The sequence below is a fragment of the Syngnathoides biaculeatus genome, chromosome 8, assembly GCF_019802595.1.
Source record: "Syngnathoides biaculeatus isolate LvHL_M chromosome 8, ASM1980259v1, whole genome shotgun sequence".
Classification (NCBI taxonomy): Eukaryota; Metazoa; Chordata; class Actinopteri; order Syngnathiformes; family Syngnathidae; genus Syngnathoides; species Syngnathoides biaculeatus.
In genome coordinates, this window is record NC_084647.1 from 20,128,523 (window position 1) to 20,140,600 (window position 12,078).

General features: G+C 43.0%; 2 protein-coding genes across 3 annotated transcripts in view; one reads left to right on the forward strand and one right to left on the reverse strand.

Moving 5' to 3' along the window:
- Positions 1-12,078, forward strand: part of LOC133504370 (EH domain-containing protein 2-like) — a 29,725-nt gene that overhangs the window by 13,250 nt on the left and 4,397 nt on the right. Inside the window, exons 1-3 of one of the 2 annotated variants that reach the window (XM_061826551.1) lie at positions 9,132-11,211; positions 11,290-11,466; positions 11,920-12,017. In XM_061826551.1, coding sequence (XP_061682535.1) covers positions 10,991-11,211; positions 11,290-11,466; positions 11,920-12,017 — 496 coding nt within the window. In that variant the 5' untranslated portion in view covers positions 9,132-10,990. Of the gene's footprint in view, positions 1-9,131; positions 11,212-11,289; positions 11,467-11,919; positions 12,018-12,078 lie in introns of those variants that run through there. The other variant, XM_061826552.1, reaches the window with a different exon arrangement.
- megf6 (multiple EGF like domains 6) overlaps positions 1-12,078 on the reverse strand; it is a 45,572-nt gene that overhangs the window by 9,765 nt on the left and 23,729 nt on the right. Inside the window, exons 17-19 of the mRNA XM_061826559.1 lie at positions 8,218-8,352; positions 7,773-7,907; positions 7,021-7,152 (exon numbers count right to left, since the gene is read on the reverse strand). Coding sequence (XP_061682543.1) covers positions 7,021-7,152; positions 7,773-7,907; positions 8,218-8,352 — 402 coding nt within the window. The remainder of the gene's footprint in view (positions 1-7,020; positions 7,153-7,772; positions 7,908-8,217; positions 8,353-12,078) is intronic.

Genomic DNA, 12,078 nt, shown 5'->3' on the forward strand with positions numbered 1-12,078 from the left:
CTAGCGCAGCACTAATGGGGCCGGTAAAACTCACTTCCTCAGCACATATATTCCACCGGTCTCATTCTTATCTTTTCCGCTCAAGTGCCCCCTTGCGGCCGTTAGAAAAAAAATGCATAAATTTGCCGCATCATCGCATAAAACGCAGGGTTGAAAGCGTGTGGGGAAAAAAAAAAGTCACGGCTTGTAGGCCGGAAATTACGGTACTCAGTTCGAAAAGAGATATCATTTGGCCATAATTAAAGCAGGGAACTGACTTTGTGCTACGAAGTGTGTGTGTGTGTGTGTGGTGTGTGTGTGTGTGTGTGTGTGTGGTGTGTGTGTGTGTGTGTGTGTGTGTGTGTGTGTGAATGAGTGAGTATCTGTCTTCCGTACACACTGTTTTTAATTGCACAATATACACATTATCAGTCCAAAAGGGATTTCCAGATTATTGTAGTAATTGTAATGTTTTCTTACTACGAGACCTAAAGTTCATTTAGTTGTCAATGACAACTGCAGCATGATCATTATTTAATCTTTATTCAACATTGAACTGATTTCCTACTTATTTAATCATTTATCTACTCGTTTGTAACTGATTTCCGACGTATTAATTTTTCTACTTGTTTGTATTTATTGTACTACGTTTTTGTATTTTCTCATTTTTATCTCTGATTGACTTGCATTTTTCGCAAGTTTGAAAAGTGTTATATACATTTGATTGATGGATGGATTGGTTGATTATGGAATCAATCGATTTGGGTGGCTGACAGGGGGTCAATATTTATTGATTGGCGGCCATTATAAATGAAATAAATGAGTAAATGGCATGTTCAATCATTGTTTTCTGTGGAGTATTTGAAACACTAACAATTACCGTATTTTCCGCACTATAAGGCGCACTGCATTATAAGGTGCACCTTCAATGAATGGCCTATTTTAAAACTTTTTTTCATATATAAGGCGCACCGCATTATAAGGCGCATAGACTAGATGCTACAGTAGAGGCTGGGGTTACGTTATGAATCCATTAGATGAAGCTGCACTAAAGGCTCAATATCGATCCATATACAAGGTGCACCTGATTATAAGGCGCACTATCACTTTATAGAAAATTTAAAGGCTTTTAGGTGCGCCGTATAGTGCAGAAAATAGGGTAATGCGTGTATTCAATCCACGTGAATGACTGTTCCATGGCAAAACTTCAATAAAAACTATATTTCAAATACCTGACTCACTGATGACCGCAATACAACACTTTTTGTATGTGTGCGTGTGTGTATGTCTATTTTTTTTCCTTTTAACAAATAACTTGATATGAACAAAAATAGCCTTGAGTTATTTGTTTGTTCATCACTATACTTGGTCAGAGCCAGTGAAGCCGTGTCTGGTCCAGGGTGCGTGCCTCCTTTCTCTAAACTCACCCAGCCACTGAAAAAAAGCTATTTGCTTGTGTCTCATTCTCGGGATAATTGCTCCCAAACACATCCTTAGCCGTGTTTAAGGAGAGGATGTTCAGCACCGAGGACCTCCCTCACGCCCTATTTTAATGATGTGGCTTCCATTACCCAGAATGCAGTGAGCTCCTGCCCAGCCAGCGGTGCGCTGGCAGCCTCCTGTGATGTGGCGGCAGCGGGCACGATTCTGGCACTCGCACATCTGGCCGCAGTCGAGACCGTAAAAGCCGTCCGGGCAGGCGAGATTAAACATCACAAAGGTTAGAACTGGGAATGTCTCAACAAAAAAACAAATAAACAAAAAAATCTATCATTCCCTTTTTCTTCCTCTACTTGTCTTCAATGCCCGACCACCGATATCAAATTGCAGCATTCATTTATCGAGCATCTGCGTTCATTAAGTGAGTTTATGCCGCGCACGTGTGGTGGATCTGGGGCACATCAAAGTCGGCAGCAGCTCGGAGGCCGTTCCCCTTTTTGTGGTAGGAGAGACCGTAATTCCAGCACCTGCTGAGTCCGCAGGCCCCGCCAACGCACAACTAAACAGAACCAGGTTACTGCGCCCGCTTGCACCGACGTGACAGTCTGCGGCTTGCTGGAAGCGTCTGTTTCTCATTGTTTGACCGAGAGAAAGAAGAATTGTTCAAGAGTGTACAGTAGTTGGACAACACGGGCTACGTTTAGGCCTCCCATCCAGAGCCAACCCACTACTGTGTCGCTTGTATCACGAATACTTCTGCTGCAGATGAGATTTGCGTATAGTTGTGGCGGTTTTTGAGATCTCCAAATTGGTATCACTTTTGTTGCTCATTTAGACGTTTTCATTGTTTCTTATAGATGCAAGGCCTGCACATACAGCATCCTTTCAAAATACATTTTAAAATATATTGTTGTAGTCTAGCGCAGTGATTTCCAAGCTTTATAGAGCCAAGGCACATATTTTACAATTGAAAAATCCCACAGCACACCAACAAAAGTAAATGTCACCAAAAATGGATCGATTAATTACTGTACGTACTTCCTGCCATCTAATAGAAAACGATTTTTTTGTTCTGTCTGTCATTGTGCCTCACTGGCATAAATCGATGAATAAAAATACATTTTTTTCTATATATATTAGCAATTACATAAAATTTGATTCCCACTTCCCACGGCACACCTGAAGAGCGCTCACAGCACACTAATGTACCCCGGCACACTGTTTGGGAATCACTGGTCTAGCGGCACGGTGGTTCACCTGGTAAAGCATTGGCCTCACAGTTCTGAGGTCCCGGGTTCAATCTGGACTTTGCATGTTCTCCCTGTGCCTGGGTGGGTTTTCTCCAGGCACTCCAGTTTCCTCCCACATCCCAAAAACATGCAACATTTATTGAACACTCTAAATTGGCCTTAGGTGTGATTGCGAGTGCTAATGGGTGTTTGTCTCTATGTGCCCTGCGATTGGCTGGCAACCGGTTTAGGGTGTACCCCGCCTCCTGCCCGTTGACAGCTGGGAAAGCCTCCAGCACTCCCCGCGACCCTAGTGAGGATAAGTGGCTAAGAAAATTGATGGATGGATAGATTGTTGTCGTCTACAGCTGGCAATTGCAATAGTTTATTGGATATTTTGGATTTCTCATATAGTTGTCAAATGAAAAGAAAAAATGGGTTCCACGGAATTGAATTTTGTTCATTGATCAATTTCACCATCAACAGAATTTAACTTGGATTGATTAGATATAGGTGCAAATGCAGCATTAATTGCTTAGTTTAGCCATCCATTTTCTGAGCCGTTTATCCTCACATGGGTCACAGGAGTCCTGGATCCCTGGAGCCCATCCTAGCTGTCATTGGGTATGAGGCAATTATACCTTGAACTGGTTGCCAGCCAATCGCAGGGCACATGGAGACAGACAATACTCACAATCATACCTTTTGGCAATTTAAGTCTCCAATGAATGCATATTGTAGGAGTGTGGGAGGAAACCGAAGTGCCCGGAGAAAACCCACATAGCGAGAACATGCAAACTCCACACAGGCGGGTCCGGGGATTGAACCCCGGTCCTCAGAACTGTGAGGCCGATCCTCTAACCAATTGTTCCACCGTGCCACCTCAATTCTAAATACAGTATTTTTTCCAGTTTTTTTTTTTTTTTTTTATGACTAAATATGTGTAAACAATAAGATCTTAAAATAGGTTAGAAATTTGGGACCTCCTATGTATGTATAGTTTTTCATCCATCCATCCATTTTCAATCCTACTAATCCCAGTTAGGGTCACGGGAGCCTACCACAGCTGACTTTGGGCGAGAGGCGGACCACACCCTGAAATGATCACCAGTCAGTCGCAGGGATCCTATAAAACCCGACTTTGAGCGGGAAATGAACCCACGCTGGCTGTCCCAAAGTCAGGCAAGTGTACCACTACACCATCGGTGACTGGTGTACTGTACAATTTTCTTCCAAAACAAATGGGGATTGAGACCAGAGGTGGTTTTGGATCCCATCCGACCCAATTATCTCAGCATTGAGCAGTTCTTCCATAGACCTCTTCTCTCCGTAAGGGAAGCAGTGGATCATGCAACCACGGGAAGCCGCAAATTGGGGCACACCAGAAATGTGGCATTTTGGTGGTTTGGTATACCCCGGGGTGTTCCCTCCCTTCAGCTTTGACATCATTTCATCCTCCTGGTGACGCTGCGCAACCCGCAGCCTCGTCGTGAGCAAAGTGCGCAGGCGCGCCCATCTTTGTGCCCCCACACCGACAGCATGACATCTTGGCCAGCATCTGCAGGATGCCGCCAACATAACTGAGCTTTATGCCAACATTGTTTGAAAAAGTACTTCTTATTGTGTGGGGATTATTACGGTTGAATTTTAGGATCAGGTCAATTTTTTTGGGCCAGTACTTTTAAAATGCTTTTTTAGATTCAAATAATACTGTACTTCTCAATCCAAAACGAAAAAATGATTGCGTTAAAAATAGTCGTGGTGGATATACAGTATTTGCACATGGTCAGAAGTCGTTCTGCTGTACTGATGCTTTTGTTGCCTAAAAAATGCATTGATTGAACTTGAAGTACGATAACTAAAAAATGATCCGATACAATTTCGATGCTGCCCTTCACCAAAGTACTGCATCAGTCCAATCCCCTCAATATGCTCAAACAGGATCATTATTTTCAAATGTTGGGTTTATGGTTTATTTATACCAGCAGCGGGGTTGGGGGCAGTTTTCATATTTACTGCAGAAGCCTACTCTTAGTCTGCTGGTACTTGTTAAAGTGATGGTAATTCCGCCTCTTTTTAGAGAACCGTCTCTTTTGGATTGGCTCACTGAAAAGAGCCGGGCGGCCCTTTCAACACTAGAATGGCTCTTCAAATATTTTTTTTACAACTGGAATCACTTTTTTTTTTTTTTTTTACACAAAAATAATGTAGGTATGCACACTAATGGAAAAACAACTGTGCACTATTGTTTTAGTATATGATAAAAATGGCTTTGTTCTTTCAATCCACATGGTGCGACAATAAAATATCCATCCATCCATTTTCTTAGCCGCTTATCCTCACAAGGGTCGCGGGGAGCGCTGGAGCCTATCTCATCTGTCAACGGGCAGGAGGCGGGGTACACCCTGAACTGGTTGCCGGCCAATCGCAGGGCACATCGTGACAAACAACCACACCCACAATCACACCTCGAGCCAATTTAGAGTGTCCAATTAATGTTGCATGTTTTTGGGATGTGGGAGGAAACCAGAGAGGAAACCCACGCAGGGACGGGGAGAACATGCAAACTCTACACAGGCGGGGCCGTGATCGAACCTGGGGCATCAGAACTGTGAGGCCAACGATTTACCAGCTGATCCACCGTGCCACCCACAATAAAATATTTTTTTTCATTATTAACAATTAGTGAAGCTTTCACCTTAAGTATTTTAAGTGAAATGCCACTGAATCCGGTACCACAGGGTGTGTGTGTGGTTTGTTAGCACGTCCGGCTCCCAGTTCTGAGGACCCAGGTTCAAATCCTTCCTCACTTGTGTGCCTTCTCCCCACATTCTAACCCATTAACCTATCGTGGATTTTGTTGGAATGTGGGGGGAACCCAGAGTACCCAGAGAAAACCCACCCAGCCACGGGGGCGAACACGCAAACTCCAGACAGGCAAGGCCGGATTTGAACCCGGGTCCTTAGAACTGTGAGGCACACGTGCTAAGCAGTCGGTCACCGTGCCGACATGAATTACGCATCAGTTTAAAAGCGTCCCACTTCCTCTCTGAGTTTATAGGTAGGCACAGAGGAATTGGTCCACAACTACTACCGCACACACCGTGTCATCATTGAAAGGCTCCATCTCTGCACTAAATGAGCTCTTTAAGACGGGAGGATTATTTCCAGATCCCTGCTCATGTAAAAAAAAAAAAAAAAAAAAAAAGGTGCTGTCAGCCCATAAAGCAGGTCCATACAGGACCACACAGTCGGAAAGCAGAGACCACAGAAATAGAACTGACACAGAGAACAGACTCCAACTTCCCGGTGCCATTTAAGGGTAGACAGTACACAATCTCTCATGACAATTGAGCAACAGGGATGGGGTTTTTTTTTCCCAGATTTACAAATTATTTTTAGTTGGAAATCAAATTTGCAAAAAGGAAGCAGCAGTTAAGGCCACCGTCAACATAATAGTCTGCTACAACTGTTTAAAAAAAAAAAAAAAAAAAATTAAGCTGTCCCAGGACCCCATAAACGCTCAGTGAAACAATGTTTCTGCTATAGTAACACGCTTTTACAGCCTTTGCCATGAATATCATTATGTTATCATTTGTGTGGACTAAAATATCCCACCGAAAGGCAAGTCCGTCCCTATCTTTCTACTTTGATTGCAGGAACGAAAATACCAAATGCGATCTGGCCTTTTTCTGATTTCTCCTGAAGGGAGAGGCCCAACACACTGAGAAATTGAACACCTCCGCCTGAGGGGAGGGGGGTTGCAATAAATCTTACTACTTGGTCCAAAAAAAAAACAAACATTGTTTGAACAGCACTACCCGATTATTAAAACACTTTGACAGGCTCAATTTAATCCAATACAAATTCTGAATCCTATTTAAAGTCGAGGGTATCGTACGCATCCCATTACGGAATTTGTGGGGGCTTTCAAACAGTTTTGCTTCTGACGTGACATGGACGGGGTGTTTTCTTATTTCCATTTAAGGCGTGAAACCAGAAAACTGATGCTGCAGCGTCCTCTGCTGGAATTAAAAATATATACTGTATACCGCACGCTGTACTGTACTGTTGAAACACAAAAAGATGCTTGTGTAGGAAAATTAGATAGATAGATATGGGGCCTTAAACAACTATGCTGCAAATATAGAACTATTTTGTAGGGACCTTGTCAGTCATGGCCGCCAATGGCTAACATAAACATCACTATTGATGACATGTAATTGCTTTTTTTTTTTTAACCACAATTTATTATTCATAAGTGTCATCCACATATTCCGTGAATAGCAGAAAATGTAAACTACGTAAAGGTGTTAATACGCTCAGGCATGCAATAATGACCAATTTTTTAAAATATTTTACAAAAACATACTTTTTTCACATTCGTGTCCAGTGTAGCCGCGCTCACAGTTACAGTCACCGGTGAGAGGCTCGCAGCCCAGCGAGTTGTTTTGGCACTGGCATTTATTGATGCATCCTGGACCCCACGAACCAGATTCACACGCTGCACAAGTAAAAGTCAAAATTAAAAATAAATACTCACATGGGGTGTTAGAATGTCAGTAATGGCTAAGGATGGAGATTTATTTAACCATACTACATAATCACGACTTTGCTGCAACCAGTAAACCACTTTAGATCATAAAGACTACCAAAGTATTCTTAAATTTAACTATTTTAAGGATTTGAATGATTGTTGTGGACAGACTGTACTCAACAGGAAACGTACACCTCAATACTATGACGTCCTTTTCTGAACATTCAAGATTTAAAAATCAGATGATGATGATGATGAGTTCACTTCCCAAATCTTTTTCTCAAGACACATGCACGGTCAAAATAGTCCATTTATCACCATCATCAGTCTGACCTAATAATGCTACTAATACTTAAAGAGTACAGATTCATACAGAATTCAAGAAAGGAAAGGTTCGATACGAGTGAGGCCTCGATTGTGAATTAACACCACTCGGGGGCGCTGTAATGTGAAGAACCCGCTTCAAAAAGTCTCCTGGGTTTATAAATCAATCAAAATGGCCAAAGCAAAAACCAAAACAGAGTTTATGTTATAATTATGTGAGCCAACTTTCTTTGAAGGGCAAAATATGATTAAGTTTGTCTCACCCAGTTGACAACTCTCCCCATGAAGACCCGCAGGACATCGCTGGCTGCACTCTCCGGTCTTGGGGTCACATGACCCTTTATCCGGGCAGTCACATCCCTGCTCACAGCCTAGACTAAAAGAGCCCGGCTCACATTCTACATGAGGGCGCACAGACGCGTACAGTTAAACAGGAGTGCAGGAAGCAAGAGCAATAATAACTTTACAAAACAATAAATTTCAGAGCAACGACTCGGTAACAATGGTTTCTTTGTCTTTGAGCTGCAAGAATTCCGTAAGTAGTGGATCTTTTTGGACACTTGACAATGAAAGGGTGATAAACTAATGTGTCGGATTTCAGGCAGTCGACCTGTGACCATGTAGAAGCAGGCATGGCGGATGTTGCTTCTGCGGCCAAACAATCTAAATGCATTGGGGGAGGAAGGGGTTCCTGTGAGTGGATAATACCTTTCTCGCACCGTGAGCCGTGGTAAGCGGGCCGACAGACGCAGCTCCCCATCTTCGGGTCGCAGCCAGTGGAATGTTCTCGAACACAGTCACATTCCTGCGAACAGCCAGGGCCGTGCGTCCACCTGGGACAAGCTAAGGAGGCGGGAAAAAAAAAAACAAGCTCAAACCTCAGGTCATGGATCATCTCACGATGCTGTTACCCAACCAAAGAGTTGCTTTGGGGTTTGTTTTTTTTTTTGTAACATTTTGGTGCAACCCCTACCTAACAGTTTAGCTATTTTAAAAGGAATGGAAGGACCGCAATGCACCTTTTTGCTAATAAAATAGAGTTTTTACTTTTCAAATATGTGCAACAAATGATCGCACATTGCTGTATTCGCCGGAAAAGGATGGAAACGTGGCGGAGAAAGCCGATCAGGGGAGTGACATAGGACGTTGACAACAACATAGATCCCATAGGACATTGAATTTTCCGATAATTCGAGCGATGAACACAATTCTGAAGGGTGCCACGAAGATGGTGAGGAATACGAGCTTTATGAAGGCGTTAAAGGTTATCAATTTGACACATGTTCGAATTCAGATTTTGACGTCAGAGGTCCGCCCGTGAAATGAGTTGTTTTGCAGGTAAGAGAAACTAGGTCAAAGTTAGCAGACTTTAATTCATAAAATCTTGCATTTTGGGGTAAAAACATCGAACAGGATATGCATTTTATGGAACAGTTAAAGATATATTTTCGTCTAGATAAGATAATTTGTGTTGGAAATTAGACATTCCATACACTTTAATGTTATGTTGTTCAAATACTGTGTTACTGCACTTGTGTGGAATTTTCATGTATTGTACCTGAATCCATTGTGTACATTTCTGGCAACGTTCTCTGTTATTCCTCTCCATTTCTCAAATAAAATGCTTACTTTTACTCCTAAGCATCTTCATTTCTGCAAAATTTAATCCCAATCAAATGTTAGTGGATGTAATGCCTGAACCGCAAAGCACAAAGCGGAAGGATAGTTCTGCCTGATGTGGTAGGAGTAATGTATATGACAACAAGCAGGTCGTGGAAATGAGAGCCAGGGAATCAAGAAGTCATCAGTACTCTGTCTGTCTCACTTGTTCACTCCTTAAAAAAAATTGGAAAAATACGTACAATATGAGTGCATTTGATATCAGATTACTTTTGATACATAAGTACAGCAAACCTCAGATAATCTAAGATGTTTACACAAATAATGTTCTAAAAAGTGACTTTGACTTGTACTACCAAAGTTATTTTTGGTGACGATACGCCGATTTGTACTTTTATTAAAATAGTGTTAGATATTCCTGTAATTTTTTTTTTTTTTACCACATGCCATACAGTTGTAGTATACTTTAAAGTGCCACAGTACATACAGTAATTAACTACAGTTCCACTCCAAACTGGGATATTGGTTGATGTCACAAAGAGCTCCCATCATGCATTGCGCCATGAAATTAAGACATTAATGCTCATTGCTCATGAACAGTTAGAATGAACATCCATCCATTTTCTTAGCCGCTTATCCTCACAAGTGTCGCAGGGAATGCAGGAGCCTATTCCAGCTGTCAACGGGCAGGAGGCAGGAGACACCCTGAACTGGTTGCCAGCCAATCGCAGGGCACATTGAAATGAACATCCGCAGTCACACCTAGGAGCAATTTTGAAGTGTCCAATTAATGTTGCATGTTTTTGGAATGTGGGAGCAAACTGGAGTGCCCGGAGAAAACCCACGCAGGCATGGGGAGAACATGCAAACTCCACACAGGTAGGCCCGGGATCGAACCCGGGAGCTCACAACTGTGAGGCCAACGCTTTCCACCTGATCCACCATGCCGTCAGGATGAACATAACATGAGTTGTGTTCATTTGTCTTACTTGTAGTTTATTGAATGTGGGTCTGATTTAATGCTCACATCAGATTTATGTTATTTTTGTTTTCATGAAACAGTCAATGCAAAAAAGCTTTGATCTACTTGATAAAAGTTCCTGTCAGACGTTTGCAATCCAAAGAACAATAAAAATGGGGGGAAGAAGAGAAGGGTGGCACAGTGAATCAGTGGTGAGCACATCTGCCTCACAGTTCTGAGGACTGGGGTTCAAATCTGGTGCCACCTGTGTGAAGTTTGTGTGTTTTCCCAATGTCAGTGTGGGTTTTCTCTAGGTACTTCAGTTCCCTCCCACATTCCAAAAACATGCGTGGCAGGTTGATTGGAAAAAAAATGTGGGTGGAAGTGTGATTGTGAGTGCAAATGTTTGTTTGTGTGTGCCCTACAATTGGCTGGCGACCATTTCAGGGTGTACCCCGCCTCTTGGCCAGAGTCAGTCCGGGTAGGCTCTGGGATAGAATCTATTTCATCAGTCATTTTCAAATTGCACGTTTAAATTAAAGCCGGGATGATTTTTAAGCAAATAATGATTAAAAGTTGTGAAAACAGACACGCAAGTTTCAGGCAAAGACGAATGCACATTGAACTATCCCTAATCATTCTTTGGAATGCAAAATGTCCACGCAATCTGCCAAGATTGTCCCCACGCAGCAGCAAAAAAGCGCACTCCACCCTTGTCCGCGCTTTGCGCGAGGTGCAGCTGGAGTCTCTGGTTACACCCTCTCCACCCTCCGAATGTCACGCCGCACGATGGAGCAGCCAGCAGTGGCGATCTGACAATTTCTTTGGAGCACATTCTCCCATCCTTCGGTTTGGTGCTTTCATTCCGAAGAAAGAACTTGACGAGAGCGAGTCTTCAGGATGTCCATTAGGAGACTTCGAGGGGATCCCGACGCACTCAGGGGTGTCCACACGGTGACAGAAGAGCTGAGGAATCTTTACTACAAACGGCTGCTGCCGATCGAGAAGTACTACTCCTTCCATCACTTCCATTCTCCGAGCTACGAAGATGCAGACTTCGACAACAAGCCGATAGTGCTGGTAATGGGTCAGTACTCGACAGGAAAGACGACTTTTATCAGGTAACACTCGTGACCTTGGTGCAGTTGGACGGTATGCCGCCGAATATCTAAACACAGCACCATCTGTGTTTTTTTCAGATATCTCATCGGACAAGACTTTCTGGGGAGCCGAGTGGGACCAGAGCCAACCACAGACTGCTTCACGGCCCTCATGTATGGAAAGGTGGAAGGAATCATACCAGGGAACGCCCTCACCATGGACCCCAAAAAACCATTTCGCCACCTTGACCCTTTTGGAAATACTTTCCTGAACAGGTGAAGGGGAGCAAGAGAGACTCAACTAAGCATGTTAACATGAAATGCTGCGTTGGGGGAGGGGGGTGAAACATTCCTGTCATGTTGTTCTGCGGGGAAAAAAAATAATTTATTGCACTGTGCTGCTGAGTGGACTCATACGCAGGCAAGAATGTGTAGCTCAAATAATTGTTGGCTATATAAGACTTGATTTCTCACAGATGATCAAAGTCACCGTCATCGCGCAAAAAGTGATGGATGACGCTTTAATGCCAGCGCGGAGATCTTTGTGCCATTTGCTTTTACGGTGTACTGCTAGGATCCAAATATGGCATTTTCAATTGTCATCTGAGGAAGGTTGTAAGATACAGTAATCAAGCTATCTTTGAAATTTTTATTTAGTCTATGAGGATTTACATGCACTTTATAGAAAAGTATATTCCCTAATTGTAAATTTGTATTATTCCTCTGCAGATTTCAGTGTGTGCAGATGCCCAATCCGGTGCTTGAGAGTATCACAATCATTGACACGCCGGGCATCTTAACTGCAGCTAGGAAAAAACTGAGCAGAGGTGAGTTGAATCATCCATCCATCCATTTTCTTTTGTCGCGGGGAGTGCTGGAGCCTATCCC